Genomic DNA, 22813 nt, shown 5'->3' on the forward strand with positions numbered 1-22813 from the left:
GATCATCTTTAGTTGATATTATATATTTCTATAAGCTGACACTAGTGCAGAATCTATTTAACATCTTCAAGGCTAAGAAGAAACCAGAGCTACTTTCTGCGAGGCATTCTGTAAGAAAAAGATGTAAGGAGACTTTGTCTTGCTGTTTATTTTAGCTCCAGGTTTTTAATAACCGTGCGACCATTGGACACATCCTAATTGTTCCCTGGGGTCTCTGAATGACTTCACTGGTGATGTAATGGCAACGGGGATTTGAATATTGAGCAAGGTTATTTTATTGTGCTCCTACTGTGCCTAGCCGACCTCCTATGGGATAACTGTAATATGGACCGCAGGAGAAATGTATTTCTCTTGCCAATGCCATTTCGGTTGTTAAACTATTTCTAGCTGTCTGGGCCTGATTCGGCTGTGAGTTGCTGTAAATTCAGTTTGAAAATGTACATCAACTGAACTAATGAAATCGTTAGGGTTAATTACAATCTTGTTTTCAGTCATGAGTTCTGATTTTATAAAGAGATCCTAATCATGCCCTTGAGGTTTCCCCATTAGAAGGTTTTCCAGTTTAGCAGGTCTCATTAGATAACTGTGGGGAACATACTAAACAATTCTCTTTCCTTCACTTTGAGGCCAAGGAAATAACATATATTTATGTTTTATGTAGACTTTGAATGAATATGTTTCAGTTTGCACATGTACATATTCTCACGTTGTTAAATTCAGGGTTCGTACGGGTTCTTGAAATCCTTGAAAATGCTTGAAATTTGACGTGGTGTTTTCAAGGTTGGGAAAGTGCTTGAATTTTGGGAATGGTGCTTGAAATTGAGATAAAGTGCTTGAAAATGTAAATGCTTTACTTTTACAATAAATTGCTGTCTGACTGAATAGTTAGCTTTTTAGATTAAAAGAAAATAATTACTTCGCTTCTACATAAGACAGCACCGCCGTTTTGCGTTTGTGTACCGGGGAAACACTTACAAGAAACACCGGCTGTTGTTATGCATGCTGTGATGTTACATTAGTCCGTTCTCTGCTTTTAATTATGCCGTTACAAGCTTAAAAGTTGTATTTATCATCTGAATTTGCCAAAACAAGTTTAATATTGTGAAAGCCAATACTTTGTTTATTTGAAAACAGATGAAAACAAACTGTCTTTTATATAAAATTGAAGTATTATACAAGTAAAACTACATTTTGCTTTAATCCCATGTAATTGTAGAATGAACACAGTCTTCCTTTGAAGATGTATAAGTCAGGTGTCTTGAGTAGTCAACATTACCTACAAATCATTGTACACATTTGTAAATATTATTTTCCACTTGTTACCATTGTGAGTCTATTTTTATGCAGCTCTGCGGGATTTTGTGGCTACAATTCAGGCTAATACGCTACCAGAGGTGGAATAAGTACTCAGATATTGTACTTGAGTAAAAGTACAAGTACTCAGATCTTGTACTTAGTAAAAGTAGAAGTACCAGAGTGTAGGAATACTCTGTCACAGTAAAAGTCCTGCATTCAAAATGTTCCTCAAGTGAAAGTAGAAAAGTATTCTCATCAAAATATAGTGAAAGTAGCGACAGTAAAAGTAGTCATTGTGCAGATTGGTCCATTTCAGAATAATATATATGATATGTTTTATAATGATTGATCATGAAAGTGTTCTCAAAGCTGGTAAAGGTGCAGCTAGTTTGTATCACTTTGTATACTGCAGGGTAGCTTGTGGATTTACTCCAGGTGGAACTAAAGTCTGATTTAACACTTGATTAGATTTCACATCATTCATCCACATCTGTGAAGTAACTGAAGGTATTAAATACATGTAGTGGAGCAAAAGTACACCATTTACCTCTGACTTATGTTGACTGCCAACCTAAAAGTACCTCAAAAATAGTAATCAATAATGTATTGAAAAGTTATTTGGCTGATTGTTTTATATTGGCTCAGCCAGGTTATATGGGAGGCCCAGTCTATTTACAGATCACTAATTTTGAAATATTAAACTTAGTTTTCTTTTCTTTAATTTTTCGTCCTCGTGTAGAAGGCTATCACGAAACACACATTTGGTTGTTTATAGCATAACGAACATCTGATTTAATGTGAGGTAGGGAAATAATCATTTGAGTATGTGTATATAAATATGTAATTTACAACAGCTATAAGATGCTTGAAGAGCTGGAAAATGCACCTTGAAAATGCTTGAAAAGTGCTTGAATTTGACTTTGGAAAAGGTGTAAGAACCCTGTAAATTGGCTCAATGATTGGTTTGTTCATTATTTCCATACGAAAATATCTCTGCTATGGACTGTCATGAAATTTGAATCTCTCTTACTTTGGTGAAGCTTTGATTTTTGTTCCAGAGCCAACATCAGGTTACCATTAGTGGTTTTAAGTGGAACATAAATAATGGATCAATCGCCATGAAATATCTAACAGATTTCCATGTTGCCCAGAGGATTAACCATAATAAACGTTGACATTCAGGTTGTACTTGAAGTGAGTTTATGCCAGCCATGACATATCTAAACATCTAATGTTAACATATGATAAGGACATTGTCCTCAGCCTCAGCTCTACGTTTTATTATTTGCTAAGGAAGTGATATGATCCCCTTAACTAAACTGATTTTACCTGCTGAAGATCCACTTGTTAGCATTGTTCACGTTAGCATTTAGCTCAAATTTACATGGCTGTAGAAACTATTTGAAATGTTGAGTTAATCAGAATACCTTTATTAGTCCCACAGAGGGGAAATGTACGTAGTTACAGCAGAAAAAAGACCCACAGACAGCTTAATGTTACATATGTTACAAAAGTTACATAATAAAAAAATAAAAAGTTACATAATTTTCTAAATACACATCCTGTAAGATAAGTTAAGATAACAACACAGACATGGTTCTTGTTGAGTCTTGAATTTATTTTCTGCTGTTCCTTTCTTACTTCTTCAATGAATACAGTTTCTCTGTATGGTCCATAACAGCAGCAGTCGATGTAGGTTGGCTCTATATCATAAAATGAAAGGCATAGTTCCCCCTCATATTTGTCAGAGCTTAAGGCATATCATTAGTGATTTGCCTCGATGAATTTGCTCCTGCACACTATGGCTCTTATCAATGATTTAGTGTATTCACATTAATGTTCACACTCCTTCCTAATGCTCAGCCCGTTCTTTAGTTCAGAGATTTCAGGTGTTGGGTGGGTAAATCTGCTTTTAAGGGCTTTAACTAGGGGAAAAAGTCAAATATCAAGAGAAGGCATCTTCCTGGCTGGGTGCGGGCGCTGGAGTAAACCCTTTGCATATACGGTACATCAGTTTTTACTGGCTTTCATGAGCATGTAAACAAGGACTTTCTTTTGGCTCGGTTAGACTCACAGTCAGACATCCTGAGGGATCGAAGAAAAGCCAATTGGCTCATGCTCAGAAAGATTTGCATTAACAACTCTAATATGTTTAAGATATACAACTAGAATACTTCAATTATTTGAAAATGCATCAAAGTAACAATATTTAAAACTTGCATATTCAAATCTGGACAGAAACACATTTTCTTTGAGGATCGGTCTTGCCAGCAAATCAAGATGGATGCCCTAGGAAATCTTTAATTTTATTCAAACCCAAGATGTATATCTAATTGCACGATATCAACACTATTCCTAGCATTCTGAGGCTGGAAGTGGAAATATGGAGCTAAAGTAGTGTCCTTGTGTATCTAAATGTATATTATAACTATTGGGCTAAACAGCATTATCTTTGTCTTGTCACACATAGGCCAGTTTAAGAGTTACTCAATATTAAATAATCTTTATGACATTAAAAGCAAATTAGTATGTTATCTTTTGACAATCATATATATTTTTCCCATTTTTGCTTTTTTTTTTTGTTTTCATCTTTTAAATAAAGTACAATCTTTATGGAATCTTTTATAACTATAATAGTATTTTACAATAGGAAAATGCAAATTGTAGCTTTTTAAAATGAGCTCTTATTTCTTATTTACCACCAATATATTGATGTAGGAAATACAAGATTCAGTCAATGTGGCCTTGTTCAGAGATGTTACCCTAACAGTAACTCATGGACCAAGTCTATTCCACACAGAAGCAGAACTCCACATTATAAACCCATCATTTAAATGCCGTCTACATTTCCCTGGTGTCGATTGCCATGCCCCATTCGGTCATCTCCCTGAACTTAGGGTGAGATTCATGATGTCGATGACTTTACTGTGCCGTCTTATGTCAGGACCTGTCTGGCCACAGGGACAGTAAATATGGAGGAATGACACTTTCCACATCATTATTGTTTTTGCTCTCAGTGAAAATGCACAATGACCCTTCAGTAAATCAAAGTGAGTGATGAGGAGAAGACGTGTTCATTACTGTCCCTGTGCATGATGTGTTCACTGCTCAGATATATGATTTCCTTCTTTTATCAGTCTCTTTTTACAGTTCCTTCAGCCCTTCAAGTGTCAGAAATATACAATTAAATTTCACTATACATCTCAAAATACCCTCAGAATCGAAGAGAAGGGAAAGATCTGCTGTGAGAGTTCTCGTTACCTTGGGTTTTCTTTTTTTGTGTCCGTCTTATCACTGTTCATCCAACAGATGGAGGGCCACATGGTTTTTCTGAGCCAGGCTCATTGTTCTGAGATCCTGTTAAGACCCTTTCATTGCAATGTAATGTACAGTCTATTTAAACACTTCTGCAGCTGCGTCACTGTATGCACTAGAAGTATTTTCCTGCATATTTGCACACTTACGTCAGTTAAAGGACCAATCTTAAGAGTCACTTGTTTCTTTGGTTACCTTAAATACCAATTACATCCCCATTTGAATTTACACACACAAAAAGCGAATTACCCTATTCATTTGCATCCCATGCATAGCTTTGTCAGTATTGCCCCTTATTGGTTTTATAATGTGGTTATTATGTGACGTTGCTGCTGGAGGAAATTTGCTGTGGTGAGTTGGGACACTCAGGACTAAAGTTTACGTAGAGCAGAATCATTTCACAGGCACCAATACAGTGTCTCTATTGGGTCAAACTTTCAGGCAGCTTTTCGTAGGCATTCGATCTTTTCAGATTGGTTTTAGATATCTGCCTCCAGGACGTTATCACATTGGCCGCCCAACATCAACACTGATGGCATTTCTACTCAGAATGAAGGACATGGTTTGAGGAAGGAGTAATGAGGTGTTAGGCCTCCACAATGATCTAGAGAAATGCTTCAAGCTATCTCCAAAGTATTACAAAGCAAATGTGTGAACAGGTCTATGTAAAGAAAGTAGTGCTTTAGTTCATACATTTAACAAAAGAAGCACATGTGGCGGAATTTTGGCATGTCCTCTTTTCAGATTGGTTTTAGATATCGGGTACAATAAAATCTTGTGTGTGCAATATATCAGAGCTTTGTACAGGATCAGCTTTTGTCAGCAGGCATTAATACAAGACCTAATACCCCTTGAAGAAGTGCTGGAAGTCAATTTAAATGTTTCAGAACATGCCATTAAAAAGAAATAAAGCGCACGTTTCAAGTGCTGCCGGGCCAAGGGGATAATGTTTCTGAGAAAATGTGAGTTTTCCATTAGAAGCCTCTTCTCAGCTGTGTGTGAAATACAAAGCGATTTCCCGTTAACAGTAAGCCTTCATCCACCCAGCACGATACCGGAGTGTAGATAAAACAGAGAAGAAATGAACGAGATATACAGTACTGGGAGAAACTGCGATTGCATTTCAGGTTTGTGCGGTTATAAGTATCCCATCAACAGATTTATAATGAATTGGATTATATCATACCCATAATGACCTTTTCAAAACAAGCTTTCCCGGTTTCTGAAGAGTGGTGATGAATACCAATGAAAAGTGATTGCAGATAAGCATTGAGAGAGAATTTCAAACCTGCCCATATGTTCAGCATGATGATCCATTATTCTGTTGTATTCACACACTGTCTGAGTGGTCTGCAAAGTGGGTACAAAGCAGCAAAATGGATCTGAATGTGAGGAACCATCCCATCAGCGGTGCCCTAAGGGAGCCATTGTGCTAATATTAGTACACTGATGTCATAAGCAATTCATTACTGTTCTCAGATACAAACCTGCTTTTATTTGCAATGACGACATGCATCGTTACAGCCAACGCTATGATTCGGAAAAGCATTGGATTATTTGACATGGTTCTAAATGGGTCTTAGCAGCAGCATTTTTACTCGAAGAGCAACATCATTTTGTTTGGGATACATTTCAGATATCAGTATTAGAAGGTGTAATAGTCAAGGTATGCTTTAAACACTGTTCTATACATGTACAAGGCTAAATCTGAATTCCACGATATAGTATTGTCACTAAACATTTTGAGTTTACTTTGTCAGCACATTAATGGAGGTGCTTAAGCTTGAATTTTTCCCAGCACTTGCCTTTATCCAATTAATGATTCTTCTGCCACTTAAATGACCCATACATATTGATATTTACCTATTAGTATGCATGTTCCTCTGCGCTGTGAAACACTGATCCCTCAGAGGTCAATCCAGCTTTTATTTTTCATGCAGTTATTATTTTCTCTGCCAGGAGCTTATGCATTCGACCCTGAGTCTGCTACCCACATTGATTACAAAATACAGCATCAACTAAATACAAAACAACAAGGATCCATCATTAATTGAGATATATTCTGGGTTGTTTTTAAAGGATTCTGTTGATCTTGGAATGTTTTTTTGTGTAGTGCTAGCTGTCTACCTGCTGAGGAAGTCTTGTTCAGGAAGGAGAAACGATTCATTGATTGGCCGTTGATACCTACAGTACATTGTTTGAACCGGGACCAGAATCCTCTGCTTTGAGTCCATCTCTATTCCCAGAGCACTAACCTGATCTGCAGAGGAAGACGTCACACTAATCTTGTGTTTCATGGAGCACTTTATCATCACTAGGATCAAAGATCCCCTCAGACGCTGTTGCTCTCCTCTTAATCTGCTCTTAACAAATCACATAACCTTTTGCCTAATGACAGCTTAGCAAAATCGATCAACCTTTTTTCTAACGAATGTGCTTTCCCTCCATCTCTCCATAATGGTTGCTATAGCAGCTGTTTTTTCTTGATGGCTTTAAAATGTCCTCCATCTCCTGAGGCTGGCCCTTTATTCCCTTGAACGATCTAAACACAATGTTGAAAAGCCAGTCTATTTGCAAAACCAGCACTTTTTGGACATAAAACCCCAAACAGTTCCTTAGTTGACTTGTGAGGTTTAACAACAATTCAGCGTTTTTTAAGACAGAGCATCATGCCTTTGAGCAAAACAATAAAAAGTTCCTGTGGGGAGAAAAAGCTGCACTGCACCCATCTCCTGATTGTATTGGCTTCAGCCTGACAGAAAGTATGAGGCACACATAAAGGAGAAGCTCCACAGCTCACAGCTAAAAAAAAAACGTGGTTCTTAATGTTGATAAAGTATTACGGTCGTCTTAGACCAGGTGCTGAAAAATGTGTTCTCTCTCTGCTGCCGATGATGGAGCTTTTACCGCCTTACTGTTGAAGTGATATGGATTTAGAGATCATTGTGAAAGCTCATTCTGTCCATAGTCCACGGTTTCTATTTATTTTGTTGTTTAATTACTGTCTGCCCTCTCTGCTGTGTCCCATTTCACTGTCATTGTGCATGCTCTGCAGTGATGCGTCATATCAGCACCTTCCCATCTTTGAGGCTTATGACATTTTATATTCACTAAGCAATTCTGGGCCGAGAGCCCGGACTTAACTGTTCTATTTGAAATTGAAAACACAACCCTTATTCTCCAGTATATCTACTGTTTCCAGTTATTGGTACAGTTATGTTTATGCAGCAGTCTCTGAGGATTTATTCTCACATATAAATGGTAAATAGAACTCCAACTGCAGTTATATCCCCCTCACAGCTTTCTATGAACTCGGCACTATTTCCAGAAATGAAGAAGCTTTTGTTTCAACTAATATATTTTTTTTTTTATCAAGGCGACAGTTGTGCTTGGTTGTTGGACTGACGCTCATTTGCACATTGGCTTAGGAATACAACGCTGTGACAATTTTTGGAAGTTTGATGGTAAATCATCAGAAAATGAACCGTCAGTCATTTTGATTGAGTGATGGGTTGCACTTTTACAGGATAATATAATCTACACATTAACATAAGGATGTTTTTTTGGTTCTTTTAGATTTTCTTAACATTTTTCTATACCTAAACTCACAAGAACAGAAAACCAATCCTCTTGATACTGCAGATATCTCTCTCTAGGTGCATGCTGGGATATCTTCAGGTACACTCTGTGATTGTGTAATGATCCTGCAGATACCTTGCTGCAGGCTCTGAAAAGCCTTCTGTAGCTGTTAATGAGTTTTCTTGTCGGGTATTTGATGTGAACAACAGTTTGATCGCTTCGCTCATTTCTCATGTCTGCTCCTGTCATGGAGCAAATATCAGAAGTGTTATTTGATAGAAAAATTATAAATAGAAAGTGCAATCAATATCCCTAAAATAAAACATTTAATAATTCACAAGTAGATAGAAGATGATCAATAAGAGTGAATAAAACATTAAAACCTGACAGCACTTCCACTCAATACTGCTTGAGTTGTGAAAAATCTGAAAAAAACACATGAGGGGTCATTTTTTATCCATTTCTTTTTAAACATTATATGTATTGGGTTTGTTACATTACATTACATGTTACTTGTTAGACGCTTTTCTCCAAAGTGACTTACATACTCAATACTGTGGGCAATCCCCACAGGAGCAATTTGGGGTGAAGTGTCTTGCCCAGGGACACAACGACATGCTGACTGCAGTGGGGTTTGAACCTGTACCCCCCTGATCCCAACATCAACGCACTAGTTCACTGCGCCACACACCACATGCCTCCTTTTGTAACATAGAAAGAACATACAGTCACACATACATACATTAACACATGGGAAAATAACACTCCCCTCCCTCCAACCCCACCCCCCACCCTTAACATCGAACATTCAGGGACAGATTAAAATGAAACGGGGGGAAAAATCAGATAAAGTAAAGGATGTGAAAAAATAATAATAAAATAAAATATGAAAGCATAACTTGTTTCTATATTTAGAGATAATTATTATTATTATAAGCAGCATTATTATTATTCCTTATTTTCTTTTATCAGTGTTTGATAGCGATATTCATCAATTTCACTCACCAATTTCCACTTGATCACTCTCAAGGAAATGCATGAACGTGTCCCATATTTCCTTGCATTTATTTACTTTCCTTTTGATCACATCACCAAAGCGAGGCAGGACGCCATTTCCAGCAGTTCATTTTGTATCCGTTTAGTATGACGCTGACGTGTGAGGGTGGGCTTTGGAAGGCCAGTTGACAGCAGACAGCGTCCTGCTCCACTTTTACAACTTTCAGAGCCTTTTTTCTGGATATTGTCAAGCAGGGTGAGCACACTCCACTAGAGACGGCTGCTTTATGGATTGTCGCTCAGCTCTTGATGTTCAATCTAGTGGCCACTTTCCCCCCGAAGCTCCCACTCTCTGACCTGCCTGATGGAGATGTACCGTAAACTTCATTTCAAAGATTCATCTGTCTCTCTCCACATGCGTCAGAGCAGAGTCCGTGTTCATTTCCATTGTGTAGCTTGTTTATTAAACTGCAGACATTTCACTGCTGTTCAGCATGCATTCATTTTGCTGAGGGAAGTCTGCGGTAGTAAATTGTGGCCCCGATGTTTGGTGACAAACAGTTTACAGCCGATCAAGCTGCTGTCACGACAAGTGGGGTGGGGGTGGGGAATCTCTCCCTGGTAATGGTGGCTCTCGGCCCCCGGGCACCTGCAGTTACTGTTTTCTATATGGATCAATAAATCTGTCAACGTCTCGCTGAGTGGAGCCTATTTCATGTCGCTGCTGTCATGGCTGCAGGGAGCAACATGGAAAAGCTCAGGTTCCATCAACGTCTGCAAAGAAAGAAGAGTATCTCTGGCACCTTTAAACTCTGGATGAGAGGTTTTAAGGCCAAATCTACATTGTAAATATTATATATGGTGTAATTGATGGTGCACTGCTTTGATCTGAGCCTCCTCTCTGCAGCAGTAGAGGTGATCTGAGTCCACACTTCACCAGCTTAACCCTTTCAGAAGTTTTTGGGGGTGATTTGTCAAATCATTCAGTGTTTCCATAGGTAAGGCCCTGTGAATTGGCTCCAATATTTAATTGATTTTTTCTTGACCAATGCTAAACCCTTCTACCAAATGTCATTTAAATTGGGCCTCTAGTTTCCCCGTAATGCTGCTGACAAAAAACAAACCAAAGAAACTAATTGAAAACATAACCTCTTTCTAAATGTATATACATTGTACAATTCGTTTTTTAGTAGTTCTGTAGTTGGAGTATGTGCCTTCACTGTTCAAATTTTTTTTGTCTTAAAACCTTAGCGCATCCCACAAGATTTGTGTTTGCGTCACCACATAACCTTTTGTTTTGCCTTGACCTTACTCATTAAGATAAACATGACAGGTTGAGAGATCTTCCCGACTGTATATGGAACTGGAATGTGGGGATTTGTTTCACTTCACACTCAACAGGGGTGGAGAGGCGCTGAGAGCACAAGCTTGCAGGAAAAAAGTGACTTTGGCCAGTTCACCTGACAGACTTTAGTCAGTGTTGGTTTGCTAACCGCTCATGTGTGCAGCCAACCATCTGTTCACCTCAGAGAAGGAGAGGAGGCTGGTTGAACTCTGTGTATCATGGACAGTGTTGACCACAGATAGCTGCTTCCACTGAATTCTCTTCAGGGGTGTGTTTGTTTATCGGAAACTTGGATGGAAATGGAAACCAGGGGCTTGGTGACATCGGATGGAGTTGCACACATGTTGAAGTGAAGTGTTCTCAGGGGGTCAGGGGGTGGGCGGGGCCTGCAATATATTGACATAATGCAATTCTTCAAGCAATGTATGCACAGAAACAGGCCTACCTATTTGTTGGTAAAGCATTCTCGAGCAAAGACGGTGGCCTTAAAAGATTTTAAGGTGTGTTGAAAAATGTATTTTAATAGAAAGCTACTATGAAACTTTTGTTGTTACGGATGTTACATTATTCAGCGTTTTTTTTATAACGGGGGTAAAATGACCCTCGAGGGTTTGAGGTATAAATAACCATTTCTTTTTTTCTTTTCATCGAAGGCATGCCATTATGTTTTATAAACCCATTTCATAAAAAGTAATGAACCAAGCGTTAAAAATAACTTGGTGGGGGTTATTTTGTTAAGACCCTCCCTTTAACAGCAATGGACCAATCATTGCTTGGCATCTAGACACAGTAGTGTACAACCAAAGCAGTGAGCATGGAGCGATACCATATTTAAGACCCTTTTACTCAAAAGTCGACTCATGAAGATATAAATAGTTAGATAATCTTTATAGTTAATTGGCTTGCGCGCAATCAAAAATGCAGCAACATCATTTTAAAAGCCACCGTCTATTAAAATGTTTGTTATATCCTCTGCCAAAGTATGTGGAAGCATATCATGTCAAAAACAGGCACTGCTGCACCCCACAGGTACCTTTTTAAATTATTCCCCTGATTCAGACACTGTACTAGTTTTCTGTGCTGCTCTGACCCAGTAACAAGTATCACACAAGTCCTTGAAACCTTTTTTCCTACTGCCTGTAAAACCATCCCCTCACTCTTCAGAACTTGTGTGTGTGTGTGCAGACACCAAGGTCAGAGTCTGCACGGCAGCATCCACAGTAATAGACCTGCCGTTCTTTCAGTAACCTGTGGAACATCAACTCTGTCTCATAGCAAATGTAACCCTCTCCTACCATACCTGTCTCTCCGCCTGATGGACGTGTACTAATGAGAAAATGTGAACAAATCAGTGTTTTCTTAAGCAGAATTCACTGCAGTATTTTGATTGCAGCCAGTGAAAGGTTTGAGTTAATGACGGGTGTTTGAGATGGGAGCACCTGGCATTGATAGATGAGTGCGATCGGGGTACAGTGTGGGTAATTAGTGAAGAAGATGATGCTCACGGATGGACTTAATGTCATCATTGACGCTGTCACTCATTATTAGCGCTGACCTTGACATTTGGTCGAAGGAAATCTCACAAACCTTAGCTTTTACTCTCTAGACTTTTGCGTACAGTGTAATTGTCACTCCCTTTCCCTCTGAAGAGCCCTTGATGCACCATAAACATCATCCATTACTGTCAATCACGTTTTTAACCTTCATGATGTGGCAGGCCCATCATGTACTGTCATTGCAGATTCATTGGTGGACACTTTCCCCTTAATTCTCCTTTTATTTCCCTCCTCCTCCTCCTCCTCCTCCTCCTCCTCCATGTGAGCTGTATATCTCCCCCTCTCTTCCTCCTCATTCTCCTCCTCCTCCTACTCTCTGGCCAATCAGGCCACACCTCCATGGCAACCGTCAGTGAGTGTAAAACATCCACAGATGGTGCTGAGTAGAGCGAGCAGCAGGCACACTACGAGATCAAATGTAGGAGTGTGTGTTTGTTTGTGTGTCTGAGAGAGGCCCACTCATTGGAGCACCTCTGTGTTGTGAAGAGTTCTCTCGGGGAACACAGTGGGAGAGGAGGGGGAGCGTGTTTAGCTCTGAAGAGTTGCTAGAAAAGTCTGAAGAGAAAGAGTGAGTGGAAGGAAAAAATAACAACCTGCCAGAGGAGGCAATCCGCCGGTAAGAAAATATTAATGACCTGACAGAAAAAGCTCACAACATCAGACGGCCTTACCCTGGAGCCAGGACACGCACACACAGCCACACACACACACACACACACACACACACACACACACACACACACACACACACACACACACACACAAACGCACACACACGTACACACACACACAGATCTCCCCTCACTCATGATCATCTCTCCCACCACACACAGACACAAGGGCCACGCTGACCCCCCCTCACGAGTGGAGGACAGAAGAGGACGCTGGACTTTATCAAAGTAAAACTCTTTCTTGGATTGCTTCTTCTTTTTTTCTTTCTTTTTTTACCCCGAGTCCATCTTTAGTGCTGACCTTTTCCAAGCCCCCCCCAACCCCCTGCCGCCCCTTCCAAGGAGCAAAGATGAGCTGCAGGAAAAGGTGCAAGCGGGAGATCTTCAAGTTCGCACAGTACCTGTACAGACTCGTCACAGGGACGCTCAACACCGGTAAGACTCCTGTTGCACTTTGAGAGGATGACTTATACCCCTGTATTCGCTTTAATCTGCTTTTTATGTTCGGTGAAAGTCCTCCACTTAATTTACATTTTGGTAATGACGGCTTATTAAAAAGTTAACATTCGGTCTGTGTTGGGACACTTTGATACTTATGGTGATGAATTCCAGAGTTAAATGATCACCTTCTCTGCATACGTGAAAACACAACAATGAAGTCTTCTTGTGCAGTTTTTGGTTGTTAATAGTATATCTTTACTTAAAAAAAGTATTTAAGCATTAACATACTCTTTGGGTCTGTTAGCCGAGTCTTACATTCATCACGTGTTTTGCACATTAATGCTGAATCCTCCTGAAATGACACGAAAGTTGTTGCATGCTTTGTGCCCATGCAGCATTATTCATCACTATTTCTGCACCTGGATCATCCTTCAAAGCCTACTTGATGTTTGTTTCCCTTTTTTGTTCAGCGCACACACAGCAAAGAGCCTTTCCAACAAGACGGATAGAGTATTAACAAGATTACATCTGGTATTATAGTGGATTACCAGCAGATTACTCCACGAGTTCAATACAGGATAAAGGTTAGCAGCAGTAGTATGCACTGATATCTGGCTCGCATTACTGGTTTCATATGTCGATAAGGCTGTGTTACTTATCCTTGGACCTGATCATTTGCCTTTTCTTGATTTTGTATAGCTCTATAGATGATGTGCCAACACGTGTAGCAAACATTGACACCTTTACCTTCCATTGCTCCTGATTCAGTCTTGCATTAAGTGAGCTGTTGGGTAAGTTGTTGATTAGCACACTGCATGTGAGAGGGGATGCTGAGCCACAGAGAGGTGCTACATGAAGATGCCAATGAATTCCAACATGGGAGATTTCTTTCTAGCTGTGGCTCTTTCCTAATTGTCGTATATACAGTACTGGAAAAAACCCACATGGATTTACAAAAAGAGGTGTTTCCAGAGGGTATTTCCATACAACCAATGCCTACTTCCACTTTCTCCTTGACCTTAGTGACAGCGAACGTGATGGGAGGATGGGAGGCAGCTATTAAAGGAGTAGGTGGCTTCAGCTTTTCAATCACGCCAGTAAATACAGCATGTGTGGAGAAATCCATCTATTGTGTCTACCCAGAGGAGTAGTTTCTATAGCTACCAGCAGGTCGTTTGGGTCACATTGCAATTCCCACTTGATGATCATTATTCAGTCGTAATGTCATTTGTTGTCCTCCGAGGTTTGGTTATTTAACAAATTGCTTTATACTGCGATACTTGTTTGGGTTCAATATTGTCAGTCCTTTTTAAATTATTGATCGTGTTAAATACATGGCTGGACATATTTCCCTGCGGAGTAAAACCCAACTACTGTACATACGGTGAGTTAGAGAAACATTCTTTTTGGGGCTTGGTTGCTATTTTATGACTCTAAGGACAACACAAATTAAATAACACAGTAACTGACTCTCAGTCTTTGGAAAGCATGACGTTTGTTAGACGAGCCAATCAGCTATCAGCCTATCACACGATGAAGTTGGTGTGTAAAGGGTGGCGTACAACCTCAACCTTTATGATCTAAAATAGAGAAACACAAATGATTGTGAACCAATGTATTGTTACTTTTCTGTTAATGTTAGTGTGTTTGGCTTTGCAACTCAACCTGTTGTAAATGTAAATATCTGCTCATCAAAATGATGTGATCATTGGCAAAATAGTATTTACTAATCTCCAATTAATTAGCTGAAACAATGTTTTACCCCATGCTTTGCTAGACGGATTTATTTACGACATGTTGTTCTTCTTATTTAGGCCAAACTAAAAAGTAGTTCAAGACAGTTAAGTATAGTCTTGTGGAGCTGCTGCATTAATTTATGTATAACCTTAATCGTATACTTGTACCAGTACAGCAGTAGTAAGTAATCGGTAATTTATTCTCTTGCATCGAACATCCCTCTCTCATCACACACTAATATATTGTTATAATATCCCACACTTTTATTATCACACCATGTTTCATCCTAATATTTGTATGTGAATTAGAAAAGCTAGATAAAAGCATCAACTCCAGGATAACTTTCCCCAGTGCTGTCAAATGCACTGATGCACCCATACATTATACATCAGGAGACATCTCTGTTATCATCGGTCTCTGGAAAGCAACAAATCTGGTTTCATCTTAGCAGAAACAGAAACATTTTGTTTCCTTCTCTTTCATCACATATACAGGTTGTGTTTATACTGTATACCGAGCTGATGGAAATGCACCTTATTCAATGTATATTTGATGCAACATTTGTATTAATGGCTTTACACTCAGTAGCTAACAATTATGCAAATAATTGTTGTCGGCTAAAGTAATCCTAATTACGTAATCATACGACAGCTGTACACGTTTACAGTTCCCAAACCCATCAGTCATTAGACAGTCCGCTTAAGTGGATCCATTTCTCTATACACACACCATATCGACTTATCTGGAAGTCTGTGCTGCAGATGATTACAAATGGAGTTTGACCACAATAACGCCGTCTCATATTTGTGTGAGCAGAGGAAGAGGAAGATAGATGGAGTGAGTTAACAGACCGTGGGATTTTAATTGAGGTGTTCATTGTCCTAGAACAGTTGCAGTCGTTGCTTCATTGATCAATTGCCAAGTCCCACAAAAAAACATAGAGGGTAGTTTGTGTGATGTTAGAGCTTTCATCACATCTGTAAGGTCATAAATGATTTTTGTCCACACTGGCTTTTTTCTCAATAAAGGTCTTTGGACAAGAAGTTTGTTAAAGGTCACATTTTTACCTCATTATCATTTCTGCGCGTCAATATTTCTTGTGTGATAACTCATTTGATGTCTTCACTGAATCCAGGAAATCATTTATTGTTGTTGCTGCTTTAGAAAAAAAAGTGGAGACAACAGTTGTGGTTTATATTCATGCCACCAGTGCTGCCCAGTAGGCCTTGAAACAAATCATAGATCAGAGAGGGAAACAAATCATAGATCAGAGAGGGAAACAAATTATAGATCCTTCCAGGTTATAACTCCAGAAAGCACTGTCAGCACATAATAAATTAAATTGGAAAACCGGAACTTATTTGTTGGTCACACCAGGGGAAATCTAGTCGAACATTTCCAACACAGAGCTACCAGTCCGGCGGCTAATTCATCAGAATCATTTAGACAGGTTAAAGCCGTGTGATTTATGCTGCCTACTTTAGAGTGACACGTTTTCAATGTCTATTATTTATGCAGTCAATACCCTTGATTGTGCACTGACACAAGTCTTTTCCACCAACTTGCAACTCGCATTGTAGTACACTGGATCAGATAAAAGCATTTTGAAGCATCTTCGCCTATTGCTTTAGGGCAGGGGTGTCAAACTAAATTTCATCGTGGGCCACATTAGCATTATCGTTGCACTCAAAGGGCCAGTTGTAACTATATAAATATACATATATAAATACATAATATATATAAAATAATGTATTATATTATATTATTGCCTCTGCATTGGATTTTTATTGGATAGGGTTATAACTTCATAATTGATGATAAATAACTATAAAATAAGAAATTAATTAAGATGAACATATATAGATATGCTGTAAAGTAGCATGTAACCGTATAATAAACGTACTATATTCTTTGTAAGCTCTTGCGGGCCACATAAAATGAAGTTGCGGGCCGGATTTGGCCCCCGGGCCTTGAGTTTGACACCCCTGCTTTAGGGTATTTAAGGTAGTGTAATTCATCATCCTGTTTTTGTAATCGGGACAGCAGTCACACCTTATAAAAAGAAAGGTAAAAGTTGCTAAGTATGACTTTCCTTTCTTCAAAGCTTTGAGTTAAGCCTCTGAGTTATTCCGTGCTTGTATTGATTCTAAGAAGTTGGATTAGTTTGTTAATGCGGTTGTTGTTATTATTAACGTTTCCTCCGTTTTAATGACTTTTTTGCTTGTCTATTCTTCTTAATGGAACAATGTAGAATGATTGTGTTATCTCTGGGCTTCTTAATGATAACATTAATGTATTCCCTTTCAAAATGTTCTGTTTTATTTTTAATACAAAACTAAATAGATTTCTTTGGTTGTTTCTGAACAAATCAATCAAGTTCCTGTTTACCACTCGTACTTGATTCCTGAATGGCGTACGTTCCAGTTCAGTTCCAGTGTAGGAAATCCATCCCTTTTTGTTAGACTAACTACTTAGTGAGACAGCTTGTGTGGGTCAGGCCTGCAGAGGCAAAAGGGCAAGCAGAGAGACACTTGCACTCCTTTCTCCTGGAACTTTTGCCAGCTTTCTCCATTTTCCCCTAAGCACTTAAAGGTCGTCTCAGAGATGTTCCTGTCCCAGGACTCCCAGTGTGTCCTCGGTCAACTGTGGTCTTCTTTGAGAAGTCAAGTTCACTCGGAACTGGACTTTCCTCAAATGTTGCCTTTCTCTAGGAACAGTTGTTCAAGGTCTTTTGAGACAGTGTAGTCTGAAAACGAGGAATAATATCCGTCTCAGAAATAATGTTCGAAATAAACCTTTTCATCTAAGGATAAGTTGTGGAGTATTTGTTGAATTATTGAAAACTCTTCTGTAGATCTCCAGTAATTATAAGTTGAAAGATGGTCTTATCTGGAATCTAAAATCAAAGTGTACTGCTGCCAGGAAAAGTATTTTCTTTGTGAGTGAAGACTTGGAGGTACTCATCCGATCTTGGACACAATGAAGCTGTGAATATACACTCTTCAGCATGCACTTGGAAGCACATGTATGACCTGCCCAGTGACGTGAGGAGCGGTCTTTGTTTCCCTCGCTTTGGTTTGCTGACGGCTATTAGCAGGTCATGTTCCACCTGTATCATGAGGACAGCTCGTTCAAAGCCCATAATCCCTAACCAAACACTGAATATTTGATACCTGAGCACTGTACCCGGTCTGAGAGAGGCTGTGTAGAAAAGGCAGTGTACAGTAGTAGTAATGTAGTGCTCACAGCTTTAATACAGACGGTGATAAAACATTGCACATGCAGACATTTATTGTAAGCCAGTGGTTAAAGTCTATAAGTGAAACAAATAACTGCCTTTGTGCCACTTCTCCAATAATTCCCAGCAGATGGTAACCATGCTGCTCCCTTTCACACCCAGTGAACTAACATGGCGTCTGCTTGGTTCACCTGACCAAACTGCAAGATTTGATTGCTTGCTTACAGTTTGCTTACAACCTTTGATGCCTTTAACTCTTCGTATAGAAAATATTCCCAAGAGATCTGTCTTGAATACTCCTGGAAGCTTTGACATTGAAATATCCGGGATAAATACATGACTCTTTGATTCAGTGTAATCTCAATACTTCCTTCAAACTTACTCTGACAACATTTGGAAACTAGAAAAACACTCTTAGAGCACCGTCTGTTCCCATACGTTAAATATATTGTGTGCATTCACCCCTCAGATCCGCTTCAATTGAAGGAGTACTTTCTTATCCCATGCTGCAGCTTTCCAACGAATGTTTTCAGTTAGAGGTAAAAAAGCAGTTTTGGGCACATTCTGTGTATCATTTGTACTGCTGTGAGAGGAGACTAATGACTGACACTCCAGAGTAAGGACATACAGCTTAACAAGATGTCTTGCACTACCTTGAAGCAAGAGATTAGGGTGTTGTGATCCAGAACATCAGAGCCAGAACTCTTACAGAATGGAAAAAGAACAACAGGGTCCTCTGCTAACGGCTTTCCTTTAACCTTTCACCATGACCCTTTCACATGGTTCACTTCCTCGTGGCGAGGGCAGAAAGGAGACATTTGCCTGTGATATCTGTGTCCATATCAGCTTCCTGGCAGGTGCAGATCCGTCTCTTTGTGTCACAGCATCCCTCTCTTCCTCTGGTTTCTGGTTTCTGCGGTGCCAACAGCAGAGCAGCACTGATTCTTTGTCTCGTTCGGTCAGTACACAGTGCTCGCCTATTGGGAGCTTTATCTGAACTGAGCTGGTCCTCTCAGACTAAACCTGAAAAATACTGTAAGACAATTCGGCCAGTGTTGAAGACTCACTGTAGTGGAACATTCTGTCTACAACTCTTTTTAAAACCAGAGTGTAAATATTATTTGAGCTTTTTATATAGAGGTAAGGATTAATAAAGGGGTAGGACATGAATTGTGTTTGACTTCGACCAGATTAAACAAGACATTTATGTTCTATTGAAAAGGGTTAGGGTCTAATATTAGACCCTAATATCCCCACACTTTTTGCTGTGGTTGCAGAGGAATTCTCCCCACATTCACCACTTAGAAAATGATGTGCTTGACAAAAAACTGTGGAAATGTAATTCCCAGTCCCATACGCTGAATAATCACTTCAACTCACTCCATTACTATAGATTATGTTAATATAATCATTAGTCCCACAATGGAGACATTTGCAGTGTTACAGAATGTGGTTCAAGCCCAATTAAAGGGAAATTCAAGTGCTTAAGATTGGAACATTATCGCTCACACTTGGACATTATCAAATGGGTTTTTTGTGCTTTTATTGATGTCAGCAATCTCTTCCAGTTGGCTGGATTGTATTGTGCCTCAGGTGTCTATATTTGCATTGGCCTGTAGTTATCTCGTGCCACTGCTCATTTAAATGAACCGTCTCTGGCCAATGTTATCGGTTTTCCCCATTACTGCCTTTCCTGAGAGGGGAACATGGTGGGGTTATCTTCAGTTTGGTGAGGATTGACCAGTTACAACGCTTATGTGTGGAATCCACTAAGAAATGTACTTTAGAGGTTGGTATTATGAAAAACCTAAACATCAGATTCATTGGTCTACTACTGTTAAGTTAAATATCAGCAAAAGCACTGCTGAAACTGAGCCCTTCAGGTTTGCAGACCTTAAAGAGGAGTCTTAATTAGTTTGCTTTTAAAGTTGTTTTCTTTGCTCATTGTGGTTCACCCAAAGCTTATGTGATCTGCTCTGACTCTCTTTTAAGTGATCATTACTGTTAACTCAAATCAAAACAGTTTTACCCCCTCGGCTATCCCCCTTTTCTTTGTCCTTGCTCTCTCTTCTCAAATTATCCTGCTTGCAGTTTCTAGCTTTTACATGCCTTTTCTTCTCCTCTACTCAATTTTATCTGCTTGCTCACACTTTGTAATCACTTCATTTGAAGGTCCCGATGAGGCTCTTTGTTTTAGATGCTGCCTTTTATTCAGTTGCTCTGGCTGTATTTTCACAAAGAGTTAAGCCTCAGCCCCAGACGCAGAGCAGTGTGAGAGACAATGTCCTCTCCACGCTCCGTTTACTGCCAATTACCGTCCATGCCAAGAAAAGGAGAATTGCACCCTTGAGTATCCGAGTGGTGAAGTAAATATGAACCTATTATCAGTAATAGCTCTTATATAATTACACATTTCACCATGCAAGCATCATAAACCACCAATGTTTTCAGCATTAGGGTTAATGTCCAGGAAAGTTGAACTTGTTTAGTGAGAAATGTTCATGCTGTCCCACAGGTATCAGGGCATTTTATATGTATTTCATTTCCCAAGGCGCTGTGTAACTCTCAAATGGTTTCCATGTCCTCTTTGATTGGTTCAAGATTGATATTTCAAACAGATCGTTCTCCTCAGAAAGTGGAGATGTGTGCGAAATGTCAAACGGCTGGATAAACTGAGGCAATGAAAAGAAATGGACGAGATGCAGCATATCCATGACAGCTTTTGCTGCATACATTTGCCTTGACATTTCTCTTGTTGAGCTTGTCAGCACTTTTTTTGTTTTTGTTATCAGGATATGACATTTTCATTTAACTTTTTTGAAATAAGGGTTGCTGCTGTCCCACATTTTAAGTTGTTTTTATCAACTTATTGAACAAAAACACTTTCATATCTTTGGACTTTTTGTAACAAATTAGCATGCAAAAAAAAAACGAGCTTGAGAGCGTTGTTTGAAGGCAGGTAGAATAAACAGTGTTTTACCTCTTAGTTTGCCCCTTGCAGTCCTTGATATACAACATTATTAGCCTCTGAGCCACTACAGTCTGAAAAATCTGCAGCATGACATCATTATTGTTCATTTTCAAAAGGTACATTTCATTCAGATTTAAGTGCACTGATATTTTAGTTTCCTTGTATCGACTTTGCTATAACCTGTGCGCACTATAATCAGATGCAGGTGCTAAATGAGGATGCAACAAATGATTATTTCACAATTCATTCATCTGCCATTTATTAATGTATAAATAGTCTTTATAAAACGAACAAGTCAAATCAAGCAATCTGATTGGTTCTTAGCCGTGATATACTGAGCGTATACCACTGGTAGAATTGTAAGTTACTTTTCGCAACAAGTCAGTATCCCTCCGCGTCTGAGAGAAACAGTATACCGTTGGGCTGTATGAAAAGCAAACTGCAGGCAGTTCGCGTCGGGCCGAACCACGCCCCTTAGCTGTGATATAATGAGCATATACCACGGCCTGTCGTGAGCTATTGCTTAAATATACTATCAGGTAATAGTGAAGGACGGCCATCCCAGTGTCTCAAAGTCCATATTTGGGAGTCTGAAAACGGATTAGTTTGACATCTTTGCATTTAAAATTACTTTGAATGATTAATTGGTTATCAGAATAGTTGCTGATAATGCATATGCTGATCAAATAATCGATTATCGTTGCAGGTATAGAACCAGTTTAATTTGAAAATGGGGTGGCTTCATAAAGGATTTTTTAGTGTTTATATGGTGGACTTTACTCAGTTTGTGGGTGTTTCAGGGAGAAGAGAGGTTAAAGTTCTGTTGTGTGACCAGAATGATTCTGCCCGTCCTCACCACTCAATCCATGTATAAGCTGCAAGTCAAGGACACAACCTCAGACCGTGCAGCCTAAGTCCAGATTCTTTCCTCCATCCACTCCCCACTCCTCTGCTGTAAACCGCCGTCATCAGTCACTCTCTGCAGGCCGTCGCGGATCGCAGAAAATGGATCTCCATCTCCATCATTCTGCAGACAGACCCACCCTTGGCCCCATTACTTACCTGGCTGACGCTCTGTCAATGCAGGGCAGGTGTAAACAAGAGGGCTCTGTCCTGGACAACATCACTGTTAGAGCAGAACCAGAGGAGAGCAAAGCGCCCCCACATTATGCACAGAGTATTTGATAAACGAGCTAGAGCCCTAATGCTTGCAGCGTAACCTCTTTCTGCTTCATTACTTCATTGTGAGTATTTTAGCATGTTCATGTGTCCAATTTGTGTATATCACCTCAGGTTTTAACAAAGCTCCAGAGACATACAGTAGAAAATATTATACACATATTGAGTATTAACTGTCTAAAGTCAACTTCCAAGGTGGAGTTTGAGCAGTGTTTGCCTCCACAGCATTAGTTTAAACAATTATTATTATTATTATTATATCTAAGGCGTTAAAATAATGTTTTCATCAAGCTTGTTGTTTTTTTTCCTGCATTTGTTCTAAAAGCTCCTCTATAAGAGACTTGTAGAAAGGCACATTTCCGTAACTGTATCTCTTTAACTAGATTAACTTAAACTCTGGAAAGGATTTACACCATTTGCCTGAGAGCTGTGATTCATTAAAGGTCCCATGTCATGCTTTTCCGGTTATTACCCGTCCCCTTGTGTGTT

The 22813-nt window shown here is 39.3% G+C and overlaps 1 protein-coding gene across 2 annotated transcripts in view; it reads left to right on the plus strand.

The window, feature by feature from the left end:
• Nucleotides 1–11084: 11084 nt before the first annotated feature.
• kcnip4a (potassium voltage-gated channel interacting protein 4a) overlaps nt 11085–22813 on the plus strand; it is a 79181-nt gene continuing 67452 nt past the window's right edge. Inside the window, exons 1-2 of one of the 2 annotated variants that reach the window (XM_079672363.1) lie at nt 11085–12703; nt 12921–13193. In XM_079672363.1, coding sequence (XP_079528489.1) covers nt 13109–13193 — 85 coding nt within the window. In that variant the 5' untranslated portion in view covers nt 11085–12703; nt 12921–13108. Of the gene's footprint in view, nt 13194–22813 lie in introns of both variants that reach the window. The other variant, XM_079672362.1, reaches the window with a different exon arrangement.

Source organism: Notothenia rossii (assembly GCF_949606895.1).
Source record: "Notothenia rossii genome assembly, chromosome: 3".
Classification (NCBI taxonomy): Eukaryota; Metazoa; Chordata; class Actinopteri; order Perciformes; family Nototheniidae; genus Notothenia; species Notothenia rossii.